At 42.8% G+C, this 26,826-nt stretch overlaps 1 protein-coding gene across 8 annotated transcripts in view; it reads right to left on the bottom strand.

The window, feature by feature from the left end:
- The window catches only part of frmd4a (FERM domain containing 4A), a 95,436-nt gene that overhangs the window by 39,531 nt on the left and 29,079 nt on the right, over nucleotides 1-26,826 (bottom strand). For 2 of the 8 annotated variants that reach the window (XM_026176127.1, XM_026176128.1), the window contains exon 1: nucleotides 5,874-8,599. The exons of 2 other annotated variants lie outside the window; for them this stretch is intronic. In XM_026176127.1, the coding sequence (XP_026031912.1) occupies nucleotides 5,874-6,041 (168 nt within the window). In that variant the 5' untranslated portion in view covers nucleotides 6,042-8,599. Of the gene's footprint in view, nucleotides 1-5,873; nucleotides 8,606-13,967; nucleotides 16,075-26,826 lie in introns of those variants that run through there. 4 more of the 8 variants (XM_026176131.1, XM_026176130.1, XM_026176126.1 and 1 more) reach the window with 4 other exon arrangements.

The raw sequence follows: 26,826 nt of genomic DNA, 5'->3' as shown, positions 1-26,826 counted from the left end.
CATCTGCAGGGAGAGCCCTTAGGCATTTGTGTGTGGTCTGTGCACAGGTGTGTGTAGTGTATAAATATATAAATATATAAATATATATGGATGTGGGTGCAATTCCTGTCGTCCAAAGGGAATCCCGTCACAGTAAAGATATTGAAGGTTATCCATTTGTCCACTTTGCCTCAAGGAAATTGGCAGTCTGAAGGTTTGGAAAGCCTTTTCTTTCTTTTGAAAGCACCTGATTAAAAAAAAACGGCTGTGGTATAGAACCTCAACAAAGCTTACCATTCCTAAAATCTAAGCTGTGGATGTATATGCATTCACTCTCATTCAGGGGCACAATTAGCTACTTTGGACTGGAGGAACCATTTCATGCCTTACAAATTTTCAAGGTAGTCTCTACTTTTTGTTTGTCGGCATTAGAGGAACTAGGAACCATCAAAGTTCTTGGAAACATTTTTTGAGGTCTTTCGTTAGCTCCTCCTTCAGCATAGACATAGTGCTTACTGTACACATGTAGTTGTACATGTGTTGATTTGTGTGGTGCTTACAACTGCATATATAATAACTGCTAGAATTCCTACTCAGCTGCTTGAGACATTCAGACACAGTGAAGCTATTTAGAGAGAAAATGAAGAAGATTAACTAACATTAATAATAAGATGATAAAAAACCACAACAATCATGGCTTAATGAAAGCTACCCTTGTCCACAGACTGGTAACATGCTGCACAAATGATTCATTAGTCGAATTCTAATTTCATCAAAGGCTCCAGGAGCCTCTGCCTCTTGTTAGTGAATCATTGTATACTTAACAATGCAAAAAGAAAATAATCACTTGTAATGTTACATTATATAACTTAAAATAGCACATTTGGGTGCTTTCAGCTACATGTCTTTTTTTCCCCAAGTCTATTATTATCACAAAAGATCCAATCATGGCACCTTCCGGCTTGTTGTGAATGTGGTCTAGTTGTTGCTATGCCAACCATGTAGCAACAATACTTCATGTAAGTGTTCCTGCTAACTGCAAATGCAAACAGGCAAAAACCTCAGAAATGCATAGCGGTCTTGGTGGACCACCCCAGCAGATAGTTACTGTTTGGGGCGATACACTAACTTGTCAGATCTGAATGTTTTGGCTCAGGCAAATGTTGATATTTCTCTCATCTCTCCAGTTTAATACGCATGCAAAACTCTAAACCTCTTTTCAGTAAACACATGTGGACTCACTGTTAGAGGGTATAATATCCGTACAAACAGAGGATCTGAGAGTCCCTGAGAGGGATTTCCCCAGATATTTACCAGATTCTCGTAGTAATCCTCTGGGATTACCATTCTATACCGTGGCCCTAACCTTTGAACTTAAAACATTATAAGCTCTTACATCCCCAACACTAATGTCGCATTTAAACCAATCTCTTCATTCGCTGGAAGAGGACCACCTCCAAAAACCTTATATCATGTCCGTTCTGGCCACGATTCAGACACACTGAGAGGATTTAAAGGGATACCCGCCAGCTTTATCGAGCAGGCCTCTCAGTCTTGGCCCAATAAAACACTGACTAGATACTGCAAACATGTTCAACATCCAAATAGTCTCCAACATGGTAACTGATGCCTGGCAAAGTTATTTAAAATCAGACAGTCTTTTTCACGCACCAACGATGGATGGTTTTCCTTTAAAAAAAGTATGACTACCATCCTGTTCATATCCAATATCGTGCCTTAAACCAGAGAAATCAGATTAGCCCTTCTAATACTGTACAGCATGTGTGAAGATGTCAGTGTGCGCCCATGCATGTGCCTGTAATTAATTAAAAGTGAGAGGCCATCCTGTGAAGGACTCTGATATATTTTTACATCACCGGAGAAATTATAGTCTGGCACGGTTGATAGCTGCTAAATGATAATATTGCACATGGAGAATTAAATTGGAGAAGGGTGTTGTGCTTTAAATATTTAACATGTAACAGGGTTGCAGATCATAAGAAGCCTCATCAAACAACTTTAAAGCAACAAAATGTGGACAACGATTCAGTCTTTGATCGTGAATTATGATTTACAGAGTGAAATTATAACTTAGAGTTCAACTCCTGATGAATCAGTTCAGAAGAATTTTCCTTGCTTCAAACATGATCAAACAACGACAAGCTTCGCTCTCCTCCGCTTTTTCCTCTTCCTCTTTCACACATCCATTTACACTCACACACTGGGTATTTGATAAACCTGGGAATGGAGCAGTGGAAATGTTTTCCAGACGATCTATGCAAATAAGTCCTAATCCCCAGGGATACACTGTAAACGGCTTGAACCACCAACACAATCTACAGAGGGGTATTTGTGTGTGCATGTGTGTGCGTCGATGTAGGGATATCAAACACAAACACACCTCCAGCTAGTTGCCAACAAATTAGAAAATTACAAGTAAATAAACAAAGTACTGGAAAACTTTGGTACAATGTCGATTCTGGCCTTCCCATTCACGAACCCTTTCTGCCGGTTGTGGGAAAAGATTTTCTCACATACAGATCCTGACTTTGGCAATGAGAACAAAGACTGCTGCCAGACAGCCCTAGCGATCAGAATTCTTCAGCAGGAAGTCACAAGTTTAACCTCATCCTCTATCCAATAATTACTTGGCTGGAAAATGGGATAACGTTGGGAATAAGCAAGGACACAGAGATTTCGGATTCTGGACATTTGCCTGCCTGTCATAAGGTTATTTACCGACATCTGTTTCAGTAGAACACTTTACAAATTGACGATAAATTGAACATGAGCGTAAGAGAGACTTCACAAAGTAGGCTGATTACAATTGTGACCTAATTCAGGGGAGCTGCTGGCAATCACAGTGGATTCTTCCCAACACTGTACTTTGACTGAGAGCCAAAAGTCCACAAACAAAAGCAGTAACTGGACAGATACAAATGAACCAAGTCTAAGACAGAAGAAGGATTGTGTATCCTATATCTTAGGGTGCCGTTGCTGCGTCTCTGGTTCGTATCATAAAGTACTGGGACCACTCAGTGGGAAAGGAATACATCCAATACATTTTCTCACAGGAAACGGCACCAGATGAGTTTGGTGGGAGTAAACTGGCTTGGATTTCAGTGTAAAATATGAGGAGAGCCTACGAGCTAATGCACCATAAGAGTTACAACGAATATACCTTATGCGTGCAATCTTAAATATGCATAAAATGTTTCAGTGGTATTGTGTTGCTAGGAAACAGCTTGGATCAAAGTTTATTTGTCATGTAGGAGAACCAGTTTCCTGTCAGCATTGTTATTAGCAAGAGCTGTAACAGGAAGCAAACTGAGTCTATCTAGGATGTTTATCTTGTCAAGTCTAAAAAGCTCCACGGGGATGCCGAACACGCTTGCTAAACAAGTCACTTCAGGTTGTTATGAATAAAATGATGGCTTGGAGTAATTTTTGTGAGTTGTATTACACTGACTACAGGTTGATTAAAAGAAAAAAACAAAACAAGAAACAAAACAACAAATCTTGCAGCTCAGGGGAAGTCCGACCACCTGCGTTTGCTATAGTCTTTACTGTTGCGTCTTCCCTGCGCAGGATATCCTGCCTTCGGGATGGGGTGGGATGATAAGAAGGGGGTTGGTAGGATATAAATGAAAAAAAGAAAAGGCACGATGTGAACAGCTGAAATTGATGCAAATTGGAAGCAGCACGAGAAATGACAAACAAATACCCTGAGACACTGTGTAACGCAGCACAGCCGAGCGCTGCCCTGTTGGTACTAACCCTGTTTAAGGGGTCGCATCACCAGAGGAAAAAGTGTGACTGGAGGCTGTTGAGTCAATATTACTCAGCCTGATGTATGGAAGTGTGAACACACAGCTCACAAGAGAAATAAGTGTACGTCTGTGTGAGCAAACAACATTTCATAAATGCCGTCTGCTGGTTAATGCAGCGCTACGGCTCCATCGAACGGGGCGATGATCCGCACAACACGCAGAGCGACGTTGGTGCGAAATCATCACCTTGACGCACAGTATTCCCAAATGGATTGAGCATGCTGGACTGCTGGTGATGCAAGCCTTCACTGGTCACAGTTGAAATGACTGCAGGGAGAAAGAGCTGAAAGGAAAAGCAGTTGAATTTTAAGTAGGAACAAATTTTTAAAAAGAAAGTTTGAGAATAAAACAAGGCACGGCATGGTCCTGGGACAGGTTAGAGCCACGACTGGAAATGTTTTCCAGTTCAAGAGAAGAAAAAAAAGATGGAAAAGAAGTGTAGAAAGTGAAAACAGGTTGGTAGAAGTTAAGGCCTTGTCTGTGTCTATCATTCCGGCTCTCTTTCTTTCTTTTCCCCTCTCTCTCCTATTGTGTGTGTGCCAGTTGTGTGAGGCTGGGTATCTCATTAACAGTAATAGAGGAAGCCAGGCAGGGCGGCAGTGAGCCAGGGATATCCCCATCCCACAGTCTGACACACTGACCCCTCCTTCTCTGCTATTGAAACTCCCACCGCTATTAACTGCTCCACCTTGGACTGTACCACTTTTCCAGGCCAGGGGAAATATTGTTGAAAGGACTTCTCCAGAGGATGTTTAGGGAGCATTAAAAGAGCCCCTCCTGAAAGGTGCCTTAGTGTGGACCAGGATGGGGTTGTTAAGGATGGGTTAGACTTAGGGAGGCCTTGTTTCAGCTTCCTCTGATTGTGTTACCCTCCCTTAGGATGCTTAAACCGAGAAGCTACATAAAACCGCATTTGAAGACAAAAGTTAGAATAACAATCCAGATTATTCTCCTCTTGAGAATAAAAAGGGAATCGGAGAAAAAAGGCAGGAAAACGCGCATGCTGTGTATGTTTATCTTCGTGTGCATGTATGCGCTGATGAATTTTTGCTATGCAGTGTGCTTCTTATCATTTAGCTACAGGCCTGGTGAGTCTGTTGGGTTTGTCCTGGTGGTACCAGCTGCATACAGGCCAGGTGAGATGCTTGGGGAATACTAATGGGTCCATGAAAGCCCTGTGCATCAATTCAGACATGGTGACGTGAATACTGATCAAGCTTTTTGCTGAATCACAGCTAGACAGGCACAAGGCACAAAAGAAGCTGCTGCTTTTACACAAATAAAATAATGCAGACTAGAGAAAGGGCTTGCATTATTAAAGCAAATTGACACATTTAGAGAACACAAAGTTAGCAGGGAGTGAAATGTGAGGCAAAGGAGACAGAGAGACCAAACAGCTTACAAAATAGCCTCTATGTGTGTGTTTTTGTGTGCAAGCATCCCCCTTTTAGATGCCCATAGAAACACTTACCAGCTTAACAGCTTAGTTACCACCTCTTTAATACTGACCTTGGCAACGTAACTTCCTGTTGTGTATGCCGAGCACAACAAAAACAAAAGAACACTATACACAGGAACGGCTAAGTGAAAAAAAGTTCTATTCAGTACATAAACCTAGCAGGAACATAGCCATGACATCCAACCCAGTTCTGTCCTTCAAGCTTAATGAAACAAATCAGTCAAGTTTAACCCTGCCCTGTCTCTGGCTCCAGCCTTTGTCAGGACATACCTGGCCCTAGAGTACATCATCTGTTCCCTACTTGTCTTTCTTCTTCTGCCTCAAGCCCTTGACGCACAAGTGCAGAATCCTTCATTAATAACAGCTCCTTATTACACGGGAGGGCAGCATGTAAACGCAAGTATGTCTTAACAGGTGCACAATTATTTGGGATAAAATGTAGTGCAAAATGCTTACTGAGATGATTGTGCATAGAAATCTATCTGATATATATTTTTCTTTCTTTCTTTCTTTCTTTCTTTCTTTCTTTCTTTCTTTCTTTCTTTCTTTTTCTTTCTTTCTTTTTTAAATGTTTACGTTTTATGTGTATTGGAGGTGAATCCTACCTGATAAAGCGGCCTTGAAACACACCTGTGTGTGTGCAATAGATGCAGAGGCCCAGGAAGGTTCCTGGCATGCACGCGAATCCGCCGGATGGCTGTGGAGGTGAGAGTCCATAGCAAGCCCTGTCGAGTACAGACCACCTCATCTAAACCCAACAAGACAGCCTCCATCCCTAACTAACTACTTTGCCACCAGACGAATACACAGCAATATGAGTTTATATCAAAGGGACATCCACAGGTAGTGGCAATGAGATGGTATGATTAGCCTTTATTGTCCTCTTGATGCCACTTAGATCCAGTAGATAATACATGAGTCATTTGTAGAGGTAAGCCTGAGAGAGACAGGTTAACCCCAGTGTCTGTCTCCTCTCTTGTCCCTCTAGGGCCACTTGCTTCTCTGGGATTCACTGGAGTGATGCCTCCTCAAGGTCAAACCCTGCTAGTCCTTCTGCCCCAGTCCCACACAGCTAGTGTTCCCTGCTGACTCCTTCTCTCCTGGTCCTCCTCTCTTCCTGTCCCTTTTCTTCCCACTGAAGCAAAGCACCCTCTGTCCGTTGCTCTCAGCGTCACAAACACAAACATTCCCACTTAGGAAATGCAGCCGGTCTCTTAGTCTACCCGACTGGAGGTTGTTTTTAAAGCGATATGCACTCGAATACTGCAGCACACACTGAGGGAAACCAGTCCTCTCACTTTCTCTCTCACTGTCTCGGTTTTCAAGGAAAGAGGTATGTTTCTGTGGTAAGTCCATTCCTTTCAAACACCTGTTCAGACTGAACACTAAGTGTATGTTTTTGAAGGAAAAGAAGACTGGCACACATGATATACAAGCATAACTGCAAGCACGATACAGTAGAATGAATCACAGTAACACTGACATCTGGTCACTTGGATTTTTGCCAGAATGTTTTTAAAAAAGGACATATTTTTCCCCCAAGCCAGTTTTCCCAGGCTTGGAGTATCCTGGTCTGACCTATCTAAGCTTTGAAAAAAGAAAAATGATGCCTGCTCCAACCGTCTGCTAGTCTTCGCCAACTCATTATCTTGTGAAAAAAAAAAGACTGAATATAATTCATTACGTCAAACTAAGTTGTTTATTTGAGTCAGAAATCCACAATGAATCTTACACTTGCTTGCATACATCCATTTGCAAAAATGGCCACATGGAGGCAATACAAACCCCATATATAATCTCTGCCAAGCAAGCAGCGCCTGTATGTAAATCCTTGCCAGTCTGTTATAAATTCTGGCTTAACAGCACTACTAAAACACTACAGCTTGTATGAGAAATGCTCACTATGTTACGTCTGATAGAAATGTTAAAGTAACTCTAAAATCAAACACACACATTTTTTTTGCCTCCTGCAGATCACGACTGGTTACAGAGAATTTTATTTATGGCAGTTGTGCTATTTAAAAATAACGTCTGCTGGTTTTGTACAGCCAAATGCTTTCATTTTTCCTACTTTCGTCACAGTCTGTCCTCAGAGACTTGATCGATATAAAAATTCAATAACTCTGTACAGTACAGTAATTCTTTGCCTTTTCTACCAAACCACCAATCTGACTGTGTGTATGTGGGGGGGGGGATTAAATGGCCTTTCGTAGCCCGCTCTGATTCATTGCGAGGCTTATTGATGCGAGGGTCATTTCTGTACTGCTGAGATAGTGTGCTTGTGTGTGAGACTTTGTGTGCATACAAATTATTGTATGACTTAAAGGAACCACAAACATATGAGTGGGAGGCTGTTGTGGTGTACATCGGGTTCAGAACATAACATAAGTAAACTTCTAAGAATCAGCTTACATTTACACCAACCATAAGCTCCAGAATACCTCTGCTTCCACAGCAATCATTTCCCATACTTCTATCTCAGGGTTTGACGTTGTCCTCTCAGTGGTGTCTTGAGAAACTCATGAGGAATGTGTGGTATTTGTGCAGTGTGAATTTTCCAAACTGACTGGAGACGCTCATCTCACAGTGACCGTAACTTACAAGGGGGTGTAAATATTTGTTTCGGCGAGGAGAGAAGAGGGAGGCTGGGTATGAGTGTGCGCTGTTCCCATGATTCCATGTGTTTGCTGTGTCCTGCTGAATCCTGGGAAAGGTCAGACAGCCACTGTGATGTAAACAGACACGGCCAACAGTGTCAGCTGGGCGGCTATCCACGAAGTAAGAAGACGGAGTGGAAAAGAGACTTTTTTTACATTCAGAACCGTGATGGACAAATTGAATTGACAGTTAACTAGTGAGAAAATCTACATAAGACACGGGGAAATCATCTGTCTGCTCCTCATGTATACATGTCTGGCCTCTTTACTTTCTCCTGTTTCTCCATCTCTTTTGGCCTCTTTCATCTCTCGTCTCTCATATCTCTCAGTCTTCCTTCTGCTCTCTGATTTTCCACTCAGGCGTGTTACACTAGAGTGGAGGCAAGGCAGAAAGAGCGAGTGAAAGAGAGAGGAGTGGAGGGAAATGGGTCACCAAAACTATAAATTCACAAGCAGATTCTCAGCTGAGGCTCTCTGGCACACAAATACCTTAAACGAGCTGTGCGCCGGAGAGCAAAAAGTGCACCTGACACTGACACGTTGAAACACTTTATGCAACACTGAACCCGACACGTGACTTGCATGGGTCTAGATTGCTTTGGATTTTTCTTTTTTTTTTTTCCAACATACAAAGACACACAGATCGATGTCATTGCAACAGAGCTCGTAAGTGACACATCCATATAGACCCAACCAGGAATTCAATTCTGATCAGTCTTGCTTAATGTGATCACATTAGAGGTGCAAGCAGAAAAATCAATAACATAAAGTAATCTGGCCCGAGAGACGGATGAATGCAATGAGCTTCTATATGTCTGCGTCTGTGAGAGTGAAAGAGTGCATGCTGTGAGCTTTAGTTTCACTAGTCCTGTGGGTGTTTGGAATAAATTAAATAAAAATATTGTTTACTGAGCATTTGTGCAATGAAAAACACCCAGTGATGACATGACATAAGCCTTTGAAGTATTGGGACTTTTATACTCTCTTAAGTATAGAAGTTGACCTAGTTCATGTGTTATATGCTCTAAATACTGTACACACATGCATTAAAGGGTGTTCACGCACATGCACGCACATATACACTCTCGCTCTTTCTACCTATCTCTCTCAAGCTAATCATTGTCTCCACTTTGCCTGGCAGATAAATATTAATGAGGATTACTATGTTACTGCAGCACACCCACGGGAAACCAAGAGCCTGCCACTCTCTCCTGCTTTCTAACCCTTTCCTGCTCCATCTCTCTTTGCTACTCCCACACGCCCACACAGACACACACACACACACACACACACACACACACACACACACACACACACACACACACACACACACACACACACACACACACACACACACACACACACACACACACAATTCAAACAACTGCCAAAAAAAGTCTGCCACTTTAAGAAAATGCCTGTCCCCCCTCAACTCTCTAGATTTCTTAATATGCCGTACAATGATTCACACACAGACTCACACACACATGCAAACTATGAATAAACCCCTTCATATGAGTGAGTCACAGACATGCCTCGGTTCTCACTGAGACGTGTTATCTCTGTCTAACAAAGGGCACAGATTGTGCTGGGATATTTAAGGAACATTTCAGGGGTCTCCACATCCTGTTTTGTGGGAGATGGAGTTTTGTCCCATCAGCCCACGATCATCTTTGTCTTTCTTCGGTGCTTGCCTAAAGAACATTATTGTGTTTCTTCCTATATCAGTTAAATGTCTTTATCTTTCGGTGTAAAAAAGGACCTGAGGTAACAAAAAATACAAAAATAAACCTGAATTGAATTTTTCCCCACTCTCTCTGTCTTGAGATGATTGTCATTTCTGTGAATAGAGAAGCAGATATAATGAAGAAATCTTACTGAGCTCTGCATGCATGTGGCAGATGATGGGAACACATAGTTAGACCGACTGACACACACACACACACACACACACACACACACACACACACACACACACACACACACACACACACACACACACACACACACACACACACACACATCCCATCCATCTACTGGAAATGTTTTGGCAAAGGACACAAGACTCCACTTTCACCATAGCTACCCCGCTAGCAGACTGTCTCCATAGAGAAAGCATATCATCAGCAGCCTTACTGTCCTCAGCCTTCACTCACAGTCATAGGCGATCATCTCTTGTTTGATCTGTACAGATTTACTTTGAACTTGTATGCAGCTGCGCCATGTGTCTATCTGCGGGTTGATTTTGGACAGGCAATAAAAGACATGAAAAAAAAAAAATCATAGCCCAGAGTAATGAAAGAAACAGGGTGGAGAAGAGGGTGGGAGTCTCCCGTTCAACCCCCCTTTCTTCAGTGGCTCAATAACATTCTTCATTCTGAGCTGCCTTGGGGAGAAAAGGGGGTCCCCTTTCATGCCGAGCAGGGTGTGGTGCAAGAGGGGCCGTCACGAACCTTTAGCTCTAGTTATCCCCACCTCTTTCTTTTTTTCTCGCCTCTTTCTCCTTCTCTTTGTCTCTTTAATTGGACTGACTGACCACCGCTCTCTCACCTACAGTCCTGGGGGCATGTTGGGATCTCAGGAAATCAATACTGTAGCAAAGGAAAGGAGAGCTGTAGGGGCAAAAAGCTCAAAAGTCAGACTTTTTAGCAAACACGCAGAGAAATGATAAACAAATTACAGATATTTTGGGTGTTGTGTTTCCCTTTGGTTTCCATGTCAACTATTCAAGTCCTTGAATGAATTCTGACTCTAATGTCCCGGCAATTAGATCAGTCTGATGGGAAACAAGTAAGAGAAGCAAGAATGCCAGAATCCAGCCCTGACCTTCTCTGTGATTGGTCCAGACAGGATGTTTAAAGGTAACAAGGATCGATTAGTATTCCTGCCTTAAGTCTTGCATGGCTGCTTCTAGCTTTCAGCCCTGTAATGGTAACTGCTGTCAAGTTATTGTCTGTTTGGATTCCTGTTTAGCTCATGAATGTTTGTTCTGAACATGTGTATATGTGTTTGTGTGAACTTCTCCTTCTTTGACAGCGATCCCCCCCTCCCACCTTCATGCCCTCACTCCCCTGCAGTGCTCCCGACAACAACATGTTTCCCCGGAGACCGATTCAATCTCCTAAAATCAGAAATTGCACACAAACACTCGCACAGGCACAACCGCCAGTCTTCCCTCTCTCCTCTTTGTTTGTTTGGGTTTGGCTTTGTTCTTAATTTCACAGATAAAAGCTGAGCAGCTTTACATGATAGCAAGATAACAAAGGCAGGAAGATAATCCTAATTCAGCCAGCTCACAGAGGTAATCTAAACTGAAAAATATCCCCTCAAAGAAGCTGTTTTTTAAAGCTGTCAACACCAACTGTGCAATTTCTCACCACAACATCATGGTGTCAATACCATAAGTACTTCTGTCCCATTTTCACACTAATGCACAGAGGCAGAAGAAGGATGACGTCATATATAAAAGACCTGTAAGCAACAATCGCATGTGACAGACAACAAGATGCAGAAAACGTGTAACACAAATGGAAAAAACCCGAAACACAATCAAGTCCAGTTAACAAGGCATGTTTTTTTGTTTTTTAATATGTCATAGATACTGACTGGGAACAAAGATAGCTAATTAGCCACTCGTCCATCACAAGCTACTGATGCAGACGTGACGTGACACGATTCATCTGCATTAGATTAGTGACAGGGCACAGATGAAAAGGTGTGTTTTCACTCTGCAATTTGCAAGTGAAAACGCACCTTTTGGATCAAGCTTTAAAATATATTTCAAGTAAGTTCCCGAATGGTTTGGAGCAAAGTGTATAGCCAGTGGGGATCCATACCCATTAACGTGTGCTTTTTAAATGGGAGACGCTGAAGGACATGGAAAAACTAGGTTCCAAGTATGTAAAATGCTTTAGCTATATTTAAGCTGTCAGTAATAAAATTTCCACTAGAACCTTTCACTTGCTTAGTCAGGTCATATATACATACTTATAAGCAGATTTCTTTCTCTTAGCCCTCTAGCCATCTTACGTAGTTGTATAAGATACAGATGGAGTAGAATGAGTTGTCTAACATGACAAGTCAGAGCAGGACATAGCTGCAGCTGTGAATAGAAGTGAAATCATTTCAGTGGCTCAGTAAGACCACGGAGAGAGGAAAAGTCATTAACCAACAGACAGTCAACATTTACAGAGCGTCGCGCATAGAAACCGGCTTGTTCACCTGTCATCACTTAACAGATAAATTACTCAGACAGTCTGGTGATTTAAAATAATTTTTGTTGACATATTAAACGCTGTGTTACCTGTTTTGTTTGACTCATTACTATTTTTCATAAAAAGTGCCGCAGTCACCGCCTCCCGCATCAAGCCAGTGATTTTTTCCGGTGCGGCAGTACAAAAATGTGACCGAGTTTATGTAAATCACAACAAGTAATCCCTCTTCAGTCTGTCTGCTCACAGCTGGTGTTAAGGAAAAAAAATGGGAGGAAGATAAATGGAATTCAATCAAGAGAGACTGTGTGTGAAAATCTGCTTTTCTCCGTTAATTAAGGTGATTTGAGCGAGGGTGTCTGTTAGTGGCTCCAGCCAATCATCGAGCAGCAATTACATTTCTGAAAAGGGCAGTGAATATTCAATTTCCTTCAATCAAGGACTGTTACGAATGCCAGATAGATTCAGACAGAAGCGATCCACCCAGGAGCTTAAATACCAGCATTAATAACACATAATAACACAAACTGAGTCTTAAGATGATAACTTGAATGCATCATAGCTATAATATAGTGTCTGACATGCTCCTGCCTCTGATCTCTTTCACTTCAACTGTATAGCTTATCATCAACAAAGAAACCAGGTTGCATTTTATGTACTGTGATGATGCAGCGGTGGTGTGTATATTTAGGCTCATAAAAACGAAAGCTTTTCCATCTAATTTATGATAGCATGTGCACAGCATGTGTTTTCTTGCGTGTGCTGGTGTATATCCTCTGCTCAGTGAAAGCAAGAACCACAAAGAAAGTGGTGATTCTCCAAAGGCCTCGTGGCATTTAGGAGTCCCAGCCACTCAAAGAGGCACATTTATGAGACCAAAGTCACCTCATAGCGAGTGAGTAGACTGAGATCTGAAAAGAAAGATGAAATTCCTTTCAGTATCATCATGCAAGCAGATTGTGATTGTTGGAATGCAAATCTGGAAGCTCTATATCTTCGGTTCGCACGTCACCTGAACACACACTGTACTTAAGTGTGATTCACTTAATACCAGTGCATTCACTGCATGAAAGAACGCTGACACCCATCACAGAATGAAAGCACAGCTGCAAACCTTTTTTTTTAAATTTCTTAAAGAAACATGACAATTAGGAGTAAACAACTTTGCTGAGCACCAAAAGACATGAATTACATGGCAAGTTACAGCGTGTCTTTACAACTGACACAAGGGTTAACTTTGCACCACACATTCCATGTAGCTGGGAACTATTATCTCCAGCCACCAATCTCCACCCACCGCACACACAAACACGTAAACACAAGCTTCTGGTGCCTTGCAGATGAGCTGAACTGTACTGTTTAAAGAAAAAAACAAAACGATCTGGGACAGCACAGGATTCAGCGCTTTAAACTGGGCTGAAGTTGAAGCTTTGCTTGATAAAAGCCCATCTCTCGAGTTTAATTGCACTGACAGTGACAGGCAAACGAGCTGCACTCCCACTGTGAGACTTCCCTGTAACCTTGAAGCCGAGGACGGCCGAATGCATTAGCGGTGACAGAGACAGGCTGAGAACTACAAAGATTGACAGACTCAGACTGGCAGGACGAGAAACACAGAGAACTATTGTCCACTGTAGAGATTAAAAGCTTTGCTCTTGACTTGCCTTGCACCAACTCAAATCTAATATAGTCCTTTGGATTAGTCAAGAACCTTTTTTAAATCCCACTTACACACACAAAGATGCTTAAAAAAATACTGTCAAACAGACATAAAGTCAAAGAAGGAGGGATAAAAGTGAAAGAGGTTAACTGAGGGAAGCTTGTCTCTTACCCTCTCTGCACTGTTCCTTCGAAGAGTCCCCACCGGCAGCTTAAGCATCAGCCGGCGGGTTCTCCCGGGCGTCACCGCTCCCTGAACCACCATAGTACGCTCCAGAGTGCGCGTGTCTGTGGGTGTGAGAGCATGTGTGTGAGAGTGTGAAGTGGGTGTCCTCGCTGTCCCGTCCAGCCTGACAGCCGTAGTTCACGCGAGCTTGCGCGTGGCGGTGTTAGAGGGAAGGAAGAGTGTGATGTGAGCGTAGCTGTAGAAGTCCCACACGGGTCCTATGTGCCTCTCTCTGCTTCTGTTTCCCTCTGTGTTAAAAGGCTTCCCATTCTGCTCCACACAGTTACACTCCGCTCTGCCGCTCATGAGGTGAATGAGTGTGTAAGAGTGTATGGGAGGGAGAGGGAGTGTGCTTTGTCTCTCCTCTCTTCTCCCCTCTCCAGCTTTGGCAGCTTCCCCTCCCTTCCTCACATACTCACTTCCTTCAGTCAGGGGCTTAACCAGGTCACTGGATTAATGTGACGTTACAGCTCTTATTAGCATACGCACTTGTGTCACATGACTCAATAATTATTGTGTGTGAGCATATATACCCCCACCACCCACACAGCCCTTACAGGGAATCACGTGGGGAACCTCAAAAGGAATATGGGATGTTTTGCCATCTGGTAGGGAGATTATCTTCGAAATCCCACATCCCAGCTTTCTCTCCCTGCACTGTCTGGAATAGAACACAAAGGAAGAATACATACACACTCACTAGCATGCATCCTCACAGACCAGCATGCATGTTGCTCATGCATGCAGATATTGATCATATTATCACTCGGTTCTTTGCCTATATGGGGGCAACTGTGGCAATTGGCCAGAGTTTTTTCCACAAAGCTGTGACAGCAGTGGACAGTTTGGAGTATCGATCTGGCCTTTGCGGAGACCTTTTATCATGGTAAAACCGCAGCCGTAGAGATCTGCGACTAGCTGCGGCTTCATTCAGCTGAGTCAGTCCTCTGTATCCACCATTGTGGTCTTTACATGTCCATTAAAGCTATTGGAATCAAGAGTTACTGCTGCACCTTGTCATATCTACATCATCACTCACTCCTGTGCTCTTTTTTTACTCCGGCACATCAATACTAAGCTGTCAGCTGATTAAATAAAGTGAATCGACACGCGCTCACATATGCAAAGCTGTTAGGTATGCACATATCCATGCACACATGCACAGCTGCGCACATCTCGAGAAGGCAAGGTAACCATTGCTAACCAGTAACACTGGAAATATAAACCTGTAAGATTTAGCTTGGTCATCCCAGTCAAGAGGTGAACTGATGCTGGATCACAGAGCAAAAATTTAGAGTAAAGTGATTAAAATGAGCAAACTAACCAACTTCTTCCTTCTCCCATATCATTTCTTTAATTGAGGATCTCTGACAGCTTTCGTTACACGAGACTATATATGTCACACACACACAAACACACACACAAAAATACCCCACACATTGTGTTAAAGCCAAGAGCCAAGCATACAGGAGGAAATCATCTGCAGTGGTAATCCCCAGAAAGCATTATTTATTCATCACCCTGGCCTCCATCGGTGTGTGAGTGACTGTGGCCTACATGAGAAATATCAGAGGGCTATTTTTAAACTTGGTGTGCAGACATCCAGGTCTAACAGATAAGGAACCAAAATGACTTGGTTCATTTCTCTCTCCCTCTCTGCAATATGACTGGTACTCTGTGTGGTGTGCTTCCTTGACATTAATTCACATGGTGATGACATAGTTCAAGCTCTGCTGCTGATTGGGGAGACAATGCACAAAATCCTGTACTGTACATCCCCTTGACAGTGAGATGAAAATGCACCCTTCTAATAGAGCACTTAAAGTTTGGTTTGCGATCCTTTGTTCTCTTCTTTTTTTATTTGCTTCTTTATTTATTTATTTTTTGCTTGAAATGTGCAATAAACTCCTCAAATCCACAAAGGTGATAAGCCCTCTTCTTGACAGGAGGGAGAAAAAAATAAAGGCAAGTAAAAACAACATGCTACTATTCTTGATGCCTCGGGCTGCTTGCACAATGACCCATTTCAGTCAACAAGCACATAAAGCACATAAAAAAGTAAAGCAAACGGGATTTGCGCTCGGTAACAAAATACATGAAATATAAACCTGTGTACATGATAAAGAGCAAAAACATAAATTTGTAGGAAAAAGCTAGGAGATTCTGACAAGCTTTGCTTCACAAGCACCCGCTGTCCTCAAAGTGAACCATCAGCTATTAATACATTTGCAAAAAAAGAAAAAAAAAACTGCAGAGAGAGGAAGAAAAAGAAAAGAAAATCTACGCCTGAGAGACGCTAATGAGGGAAACAAAGCAGCTGGATTGTCTGGGTTTTATTTCTGCTGTTCTTTTTTTGTGCGTGTCTGCTTAGTCTTTGTTCGTAGTTGCAACCATAAGAAGCGATGGTTCTCCAATGCTAGACTCCCGGCATTGTGATGCATTAATTTACCCTGATAACCCAGCCAGTCTCTGCCCACGGCTGTCTGACTCATCCCTATGGTCCTGCTCCTCAACTCTGTATGTTTGTGCGTCTGTGTGCGTGTGTATGTGTGTGGGAGTATGTGTTTATGGAAATGCCCTCTAGTTGGACCGACTCCCCGTCCCAAGCGGAATGGAGGGGGATTGACTGTTTACGTTTCAAGACACCACAAATTACAAAGGGTTGAGTTACAGCATCATCGCAGGCAAAACAGATAAACGATTGTATAGCTAAACAGTACCACCCTGATAGCGTAACTCGATTCGCTGCTCACTGTGTGCTTTCATCTGCGCTTCTACATGTATGCCAGCCTTGCATCTCCTGAGAGTGAGATGAGCAGAATGTGGGGCCTCCCCACCCTTCATCAGGCCAGAACCAATCATAATGACTTCTCCACAGGGAAGCATCCACTTCAATTACCATCTTCTCAGCAGTGTCTGTGTAAGAGAACCCGGGAAACACCATTACATGCTAAGAAAGGTAATGGATCGCCTGTGAGATTGTTTTATATGAGTCACAGTAAAAACTGGGGCATATTTGTGTTTCAGAGAGATTTGGTGCAACGCTAGGACAGGTTGTCCTGGTCAAACTGTGTCGCTCAGCACACATCTGCTCAACCTGTCTGTATGTGTGTGTGTGTGCGCGAGAGTGTGCGTGCAAACTGCAAACCTGCTTAGGTGTTGTTCCGTAATATTATTGTTCAAAGCGTTGGCACCAAAGCACTGCAGTCAGGCTGTCTTTCTAGCCTTAGGAACACAGAAGATAAATGTGGCCTTTAATAAAATCTTTGTCCAAGTGCAGTCCACAAATACACTGCTATTATCCAGCCATCTATGTCTTAACAGAATTACAATATATCATTCCAATGGGCCAATCAGCAGTCTATTAGCAGGGCAAAAACACATTTGAATGTGGTGCTAGATGTGCAATATGCCTCAGAGAAAAGCATTCAAAGCTTCTGAATTATTCACCCGAGTGTGCTGGAAGCCCTGAGCGTGTGCTGGGCCAGCTGACATCCGAATCTGAACCATGATGGAAATTGAAGGATGAATGATAATGGCTCATCGGTTTGATCCGTCTGCACATAAAATGGGATCGAGTTTATGATAATTTTGTTGTTGTTTTTATTAAATTTATTTATTTAATTCTGTTTGAATGATCCTGCTGCCAAAGACTAATGCGGCAAGTAAATGAGATACATCTGATTGCAGAAACTGACTATATTACTATACTTTTCAAACTTCTTTTTCAAAAGAAATTTGAATAATATCTTTCAAAAAAAGAAGTTTCTCCGTTCTTGTAAATATTTTCCACTCAGTAAATCGTACAAGACCCCCATAAATAAAAACAAATTGATTCTGCTATCAAATATTAGTATAACCAAACTCTGATATTGCTTATTTCTCTCAGCTGTTGTTGCCCAAAAGCTATCAAAACACAACAATGAGCCATTGCTGCACTGGGGGACATAGTTTTTTTTTTCTTTTGTTCCATTAACATGAATAGGGACTGTAGTTTATTTTGAGTCAATCCCCTGATTCTGCAACTGCAAATAGCCCCGCACAAGGCATTATTTACTTCTTCTTCTTTTTGTCCAGCTTTTAAATATTTATATCTCCAGTAGTAACAAATGGGCTTGGGGCTGCAGGATGCAGACAGTGTAGAGAAAGACGGACTCAAATAACAATGAGAGATCGACTGACACATGCTGGTTTTGTTCTTCTTGCAGGATTTTTTTTTTTGTTAATAAGAAAGATACTTAAGTCACATCTCAATCAATATCGAGATCAAAATATTTCAGATTAAAGGACAATTGATTGCTTGGGAGCAAACGGGAGAGTGAGTGACGAGGTGCAAACAGAAAGGGGAAAGAGGTCAGCTCGCACTAGCTGAACAATTTTGTCACTGGTCAGAGAACTGGTCAGAGAACACACCCATTACATAACAGAATACTCTCACATAATACACTCAGTCAATAGCCAATGTTTGAATCAACACATCTGCAGCAGTGCAGTCAAAAGAGAATAGTTTGCTAATAAAGAGGCTTTTTGTATGCATGTACTGTAGACACGCATGTTGTATAATTCCGTAGCAAAACTCTCATTGTGACAAGGAAGCGCTTGGTATCGGTACGTCACAGTGTTTGTGCTCCTGGCGGAGTGAATGCTCTCAGAGACCACAGGCCCTTTGTGACCAAATAGCTCTCCCAAAGATATAAACCAGTACTTTATGGCTGCTGGAAGCAGAGGAGACGATGGAGACGAAAACAAAAAAAAAAAAAGCAGAGCAGTGCATTACAGCTGTGATGGAAGCAAACCCATCCAGCTGAGGTCTTTCTCCTTTGGAAGAAACCGGGGGATGGGGGAGACGAGAAGAGATGTAGGACTAAGGAAGAGTAGGAGATGGAAGGATTAGTACCGCCTGCAGGCTGTATCATAGATGTGATGTTGGAAGAGATGATTGGGAGGTGTTTGTGGGGTGCACAAGGAGGAGATTCAATTAAACTACACAGGGATTGAATGCATTTTTAATCACGCTGCCTCAGTTGCTGATGTGACAGTCAGCCTTTGTGCTAGATTGCGAGGCATCCTCTGCAAGAGGAGTTGCCATGCCTCCCTGTCTGTGTGTCTTCTCCTCTCCTCATAGCTCAGCAGCACAATGCACAACAGCTCTGGCGTGAGATGATATGATGCCAGAAACCAGTATTTCATAGCAACAAGAAAAAAATCCAATCAGCAGATACAGATCACATTACTGGTTCATTAAATTTCAAAGGAGCACACATGTGTGAGCTTATTTTAACAGTGTTGAATTAAAAAAAAAAACAACAACTTTGCTGACCCGAAATATCCAGCTTCCTGCGAGCGAATGTGGCAACAAAATAGTGACCTCCTTTTCTAGTAGTAAAAGAGGCTGTGAAGGAAGTTCATTGCCTCGGATCCTCTCAGCTTCCCTAAATCATTCATATGTGCAGCTGTGCTAATGAAAATAGCAGTGAGCCCTTGAATATAGCTGCGCACTTCACTGCTGCTCTAAGCCAGTGAGCAGCATAGATAGGGCTCTGGAGGTCTTTTTCTAGCAGAGGATGGAGAACTGCTGTCATTATTCTAATGATCCTTAATTTTCCTATAACGATCCTGGTCTCTGAGCTTAACTGTCCTAATTCACACATACACACAGTCAGACTTATTGAATACACACTTTACAACAAGGACGACTATATACAATATCACAGGCCTGATCCATAACACCATCTACTGCTGGTAAGTCTTCCAATATAAGTCCTTAATTCCCCCTTCCCTTACTTGATGGTTCACTGAAATAGTCTTCTGCGTAGCTCACGTCTGCATGTTGTGAGTGTTTGTGTATGCATGCATTGCCATATGCGCATACGTCTAGCCAGCAGTCTGGAATGTGTGCACACGATTTGAATATTTCTCATTTAAGTATGCAAAGTGGCCAGATAACCCTCTGTTTTCCACCCTCTTCCAGCAATTAGAGAAATAAATAAAAAAGCGTTCTAATTAGGATGTTGAGAGGAAATGTAGAGGAAGGAAGCATTTTCCTTACTCCAATTTTTCCGTCCCACATGCGGTGCATGAATAATCCAAATGTTGCTCTGGCCATAAACAGTAATCTTTATTGCCATGGTCATAAATCATCCTTTGGATATACAGAAAGAAAATGACCAAATCTCCAAAGTAGTTTGATGGATCCGCGCATGCAAAAAAAAAATCCCAGCATATTTCAGTGACACTGAAGCCCTGTGGCAGCGGATTGAATGCTGATAGTGCTCACTGAATATATATCTCAGGGAAGACAGATTACAGTTCCTTGAACAGATGCCTGTGCCTGTAAACAATGTTAAAGGGAAACAGCAGCTTAACGACCAAACTCATTACAGCAGCCGGCAGATCAAAGCAACCAGGGATTCTGATGTCACATTTACAAAGTGTGTCTGTCTGTGTGTGTGTGCTGAGGTAGACCATGTAAGCTGCATGTGTTTTTGTATCTAAATGTCTGTGTGGGATGCAGTTCTAGCAGCCCAAAATGCTTTAGCAACCACAGGGATCTGAGTAATCTACCTCTATCCAAGCGTCACAAGCGACAGAAACACGCCTATCACATCCATCAGACTTTCCATCTACTTCTCATTCCTCTTTCATCCCCCATTTCCTCATTCTCGATTCCCAATTCCTTTACTTGGAGATTTCGTTCATTGCTAATCAAAAGATTTATAGCTATCGAGAGATAAATATGAAGGATGCAGACCACAGAAAGTAAGCCCACTGCCTACATTTAATACTTTCGAGTTGGTTGGACAAAAGCTCCTCATACGCTGAGTTAAAATTTCCAAAGTTTTAAGTCCCTGGGCTAACCTTATGTTGACTCACATATTAGGCCAAGCAGTTCAGGTTATATTCCTGGTCAGCCAATTTATTCCATAATTCTCCCTAAGCAGAGAATTTGATGGTTAATAAGCATGTGTTTTCAGCACCAATTAAGAACAGAGCATCTGGAATGTTGCATGAACATATGTCAGCCCCCATCTCCAGCTGAAATTATGCGCTGGAGAGGTCACCCATATAAAACACAGAGAAGATGGGTATATTAAAGCATTTTTTAAAGAGATGTTAAAACAATGTTGAGCAAGAGAAACTGTGGAGAAACTTACGAAAACGTCCATAAGCATGTGTTCCAAGGTCACCTCTAAGTCCTCGAGTCGTGCAGAAAGAGTCATCGTTCAACTGATCAACAACCACGGCAACAAAAAAAGAAGTAATTTTTCTACTAAGTACTTAAGAAAAATTCTCTTTCTCTCTTTTATTCAGTTCGCTCATGGGATTAATTCTCATAAATAACTTAAAGAAAGTAATAAAGCCATATCAGCTATATAATATCCAATTCTTCCAAGGAGTTGTGCCAGTAACAGTCCAACTTAACTTTTCAACAATTCACTTTTATTCTCCATCCACTGCAAGATTCCCAAATGGCCAGCTGTAACAAACAAGACTATCTCCAGCAAGTTTGGCTCCCAAATCTCCTCTTCACATCTAAGTTATGATCCATGAGAGAAATGAAGACACTGACAACTCCCTGGCAGAGGGAGGGCAGAGGGTGGTCTCACTGTTCTTGCTAGGATGCATAGAGGAGGCGTACGGCTTGATGGGAGAACTGACACTCAGAGAGGCAACTATTTTGTGACAAAGTCATATGTCTGACTTTTTTAATATCGCTCTAACATTTTCCAAGTTGTTTGAGTTATCTCTACCCTCTTTTCACATTTCTCTCTCCCCTTCTTGTTCTCGGCGCCTTTTCAGGTCTCTGTCCACAGTGGGCGTCTTTGTGCGGAGGGAGAGCCTGGGGCAGCTGATGCACAGTTCTGGGTGCTCTTGGCTGGGGTCATCCTCTCTCACACTGGGCCTCTCATCAATGGGCCTTTGTGGTAGCCTCATTAAGGGTTGGCCTTGGATGCTGAGGCTCTCATAGACACACAAGGGGGAAAACAAGAGCGATATGGCCTGGATCTATGACTGGAAGCTTATGTAACAGTTGCAGCAGGGGTGGGGCGGGGGGGGGGGGGGGGGGGTTGTAGAAGGCAGGGTATGTGGGGGAGACTGGAGGCGGGAGGGGGAGAATAAGGGTGCATAGCCGAGGGGGCAGTAATTCAGTAAGAGGGGAAGGAGAGCAGAAGCGAGGGGAAGCGGGGAGACAGAGGATGTTGGTGGGACACTCCTTGGAGAGTGGTTGCTTCTGTTTTTCTGGCGGGAGCCGGTGGAATGTACCCCCCACCACCACTATTCTGTGTTCATTAACAAGAAAGAGAAAAAACAGAAAGGCCGGATCAGACTGAAATGAGTTTAGCTGGGCTGGACCAACAAACAGGATGTGAGTGCACAGAGGAAGACTTTCTGCATTTACTATCAGAATTCAGGCTACAACAGGAAGCTGCAGAAGATCATAGTAACAACACAAAAGTCCGGAAATAAGCCAAAGGACTAATTAAGCAACCAGTTTCAGACATAATAATTAATTAATGTCCCTGCATTGTTTAAGCTGATGGTCACATCCATCATCGTCTCCATCTTTTGACTCCACAATTAACCGTTTTCTAACTGCTCCAATTACTTCATCTCTCACTGGGTGTCACAGACATCCCTCTAAAAAAATTTTTCGAGCCAGTCCTCCTCGTCCTGCCCTATTTTCCTAATCCATGCACTCCCAGAATGCCAATGGCCTATGCTCTCTAAACTCTCTTGGGTGTGAGGTCATCATGAACTCATGAACTCATCAGTCCTCACATTCAACTCTGCAGTCCAGAGGACTGGGGTGCAACTCACAGTTTTGCACTGTGATTTGATGTTGTTACGTCCCTGCAAATGAAGTCTAGGGGAAGGGGTGGGGAACAGTAACAAATAGGGCTGGGAAAGAATGAAAAGGAAACCAGACAGAGAGGTTTAGCATAAACACACATATAAGGACACATTCAGACCCCATAATACACACAACTGGGTGTTAAAGAGTGCACATCCATCAGTCCTTTGTTGCCCTCAGGAGGCCATCCCGCCTTCCTGAAGCTCCTAATGCTGACTGCTGTGAATATGTAACACCCATAATAACTTAGAAATATCACTCTAATTTTCATCTGCATGCTGCATGAATTATAAATATCCGCTAGCGTGGTGAAGATTGATAGTATATGACCATTAAGACTTGCGAGGCAGGCAGCTCATGGAGTCCGAATGCCAAGAGGAGTGTAGAGATAGCGGCAGGTAGCCTAGCCTAGCATTTATAATTAGAGAAGAGCTTAACCCCCAACTGAGAGACAACGCAGGACAGCATGTCCCGGTGTGACTCCTTCTTGGCACGAGCAGGGTTAAAACCCAGATTTCTCTGTATAATCTAGACTGTGTGTCTAAGGGAACATAAATGAAGACAGTGGAATGAATCCTCTGTGCAATGTTTTTACGACAGGTGACTCACAGAGAGCTGAATATCTCCTCACCTCTTTGGATAAACCAATTATGTTCCCTCATGCACAACTGCAAACTCACAGGCACTAATAAATGTGCATACTCGAACATATTGGCATGCGACTGACAAAGGTTTAATGTAAGACTGCTTTGCGTCGATTATCATATGCACAGATACACAAAGACTACCATATGTATTCATATACATATATATAAAAGTAGAATTAAATACTAGCTACTTCAACAAGCATATTGAACTATATTTAACCGTTATATGCTTTGTCACCCCCTTTAGCTAAAAAGCTGCAGTGTATGCTGTACTTTAATATGAATCAAGCTGGAACAGTGAGATGTTTATTATTTTTTGCAACCATAAGTTTCCTCCTGAAAGCTGACCGTCCCACTAATCCCATAATCAGAAAGAGCACCAGAGTGGCAGCAGTTCAGATTGTGCATCACAAAATGGGCCTTTAACAAGACTCTCTGATTCTTCTTCACACTCAAAGCTCCGAGGACAGTTTTTCTCTTTAAATCTAATTTTAGGCGAGAGTACAGAGCGTGCGCCTGTGTGAGCCTGATTGATCATGATGTCCACCTGGTGTGCAAAATAGGGATATGTGCTAATCAAACTCCTGGCAGCCTTCCAAGTCAGTTGAGGTTTGTATACATACAAGCATTCAAAAATAGTAGGGCCACCTATTCCAGACATGTTGATAAAGCCTCTTAAGCACCTGTCTCCACCTAACTGTCGAAAGAGTTTACTGCCAGCTTTAACATTGGACGGGAAGGCATTTAAGTCCAAGCACTGCACTTTACAAGCTCGCATGCCTGTTGTGGTGACCGCATATGGTTTGACTGGCCAGTTAAATGTCATTGCGTGATGCGTTTTCTCTCTGATTAAAGCTCTAGCAGAAATTTTTACATGATGCAAATGTTTTTGTCTTTTTATCTTTGCTGACAGTTTGTCTCTTTTTCTCTGGGTTATAAACGACAGGCAGCGCAGATGCAAAGGATTCTGCTAAATCATTCACTTCATTGCTGTTAGTAATGAGAATTTTGCTGTGTCATTCCGCAACCCAAATCTGTCATTCCACAATGCAGGGAATGGCTCTGTGTCTGTCTGTGAGACTGTGTGCATTTGTGTGTGTGTGTGTGTTTGCAGCATTTCTAGAAATACCTGTGAAGAGTGAGGCAGGTGCACGCTACTATCTTATGTCATTCTGCAGTGAAAGTCACCTTGGATTTTAAAGGGACCCATTCACACTCAGACCGCAGAAAATATCCTTTGAAAGATCTGAGGAGAAAATGAAAAGAACTTCTGATATGCGAGGGGATCAGAAGCCATTCACAAGAATAATACACACCTTACACCTTTTCTCCCTTGGTTGGAGCCGCTGTCTTGCTTGTTCTATACACAAGCCACTCGCCACAGAGTATGTGTGTGTCTTGGATGCACTGAGCAGACAGAATGCGACAGAGGCATATTTTAGGGCCTGGTTGTATGAAGGCACTGGATTGAGTCATGCTCCAGGATTTTCTGCCCCAGTAAACTTAGCCCACTTTACCCAGTGCCGAGGAGATTCACAGCCTCCGCTATGCAGGGAAACAAACAGGGATAGACGTATTCAACCACACCATAAGAAAACACTGTTTCCTTGATTTAACAATTAACACTCAGTTTAAAAATATGCACGCTCGTCTGCCTGCAACTCTGCCCAACTTTTTATGAATTACTCTAGCATGCAAGCAGCACACTCACATCAACTTAGGATCAAGACATGCACGTGAGGCGCTCTCCCCCCAAACTCGGCACACACACAGTTGGGAATCTGATTTGTAGCAGTGTGAGCGTTAAATGTTTGATGATGCGGCTACATATTTAATCTTTACAGACCAGATCATGGTGGGAAATGGGTTATACACGATTGTACTCCCAACGGAAAACATTGGGTTACTGAGGGGAAAAAAAGAGGCAAACATGGTTTTAAGCTTTTAATATGTTTCTGTGACATCTTAATTGCTATTTCTAAATTTGGAGACATTCAGTTTAGACATTAATAAGCAAATCTGCAGTTTAAGTAAACATCAGTGTTGAATGCCAGGCATTTTTCAACTCGAAGTTATTTTAATGTTTTGAATTGCTTTGGCAACAGAGATTACTGCTGAAACCCCATAAACTAATGTAAGTGTTCCTGTATTGCTCACACCCATGCCACACAGTTCTCATTCTTTAGACCTTTGGCTCGGCCATATTTGTCTACATGCAGGATGCAGCTGTGCTTATAACTCTCGTAAACCTCTCAGCCCGTCGTAACTACACAACTCTCCTCCTTTATAGACATTAAATCATTATGATCCCTCAGGCACGCGGGCCACAAATTAACGAAGCATGTGCATAAACAAATACAAAGTACAAAGAGGATGCACCTGTAAACCCCCCCCCCCCCCCCACACTCATACTTGCATTTCCTCATGCTTCTAATGAGCTAACATGAACTAGTCATGCTATAACCCTCAACACACACGCATGCTTTCTCCCAGGAGGGCAGTAACCCAAGCCAGACGGTGCCAGCTCCACCTCTTGCTGCAGGCATGGGACTAAGCTGCTTGTTACTGTACAGATGGGCCCCACACCTCTGACAGGTGCTCCGGCTCAACTTCTACCACGCAAACCAATGGCAAATGCATTGCCAAATGACTCAGGCTTTGTCTTTTTTAACGTGCAGAGGAGGAAGGGAAGGAGAGCCCCCCCGGGGTACAGCAAAAGAAAGACGTAATTTGAGGAGATCATCTCCACCTCCTGACATTACTCCAGGCCATCCTTCTCATCATTGCGAAGGGAAAATGTCGAACAACATGGCAGCTTGTGTTTATGGTTTTATTCGCTGTATCAGAACTGATAGTCAGCTATTACTCGCCTTATCTTTTAGCAAACACTTCACCTTATTTGTGTTTCTCTGCTGTGCAGAACGAATGGATGGGATGAAAGAAGAATCCAGAAAGACACTGGGTTTATAGAGAGAGGCAGCCTGATGCCACCTGGGGCCATAGCCAGACAAACCAGTCACCTCCCACCCTCCTCTGTCTTTGTCCTTGCTACACCTCCTCATCTGCACCCCAGTCAAAGAAAAGATGTGCTGTGACAGACAGTGCTTGATCACTCCTGGGTCTGTCCAAGCCAGGGTCACGTCCCATGATATTTACCACATATTTACATTCAGAGCCAACTATTGCCATGGGAACAGAGGTGCTATGCAAACTATGAAAGGGAAAGGAAGGAATAAAATGGTATAAGCTGACCACATGAAACATTAAGGACTGGAGGGAGACGAGAGAAAGTCTGCTGGGAGGG

Source organism: Astatotilapia calliptera, chromosome 7 (genome assembly GCF_900246225.1).
Source record: "Astatotilapia calliptera chromosome 7, fAstCal1.2, whole genome shotgun sequence".
In the NCBI taxonomy this organism is placed as follows: domain Eukaryota; kingdom Metazoa; phylum Chordata; class Actinopteri; order Cichliformes; family Cichlidae; genus Astatotilapia; species Astatotilapia calliptera.
The sequence above is the reverse complement of the archived record's forward strand: the minus strand, read 5'-3'. Positions and strand labels throughout refer to the sequence as shown.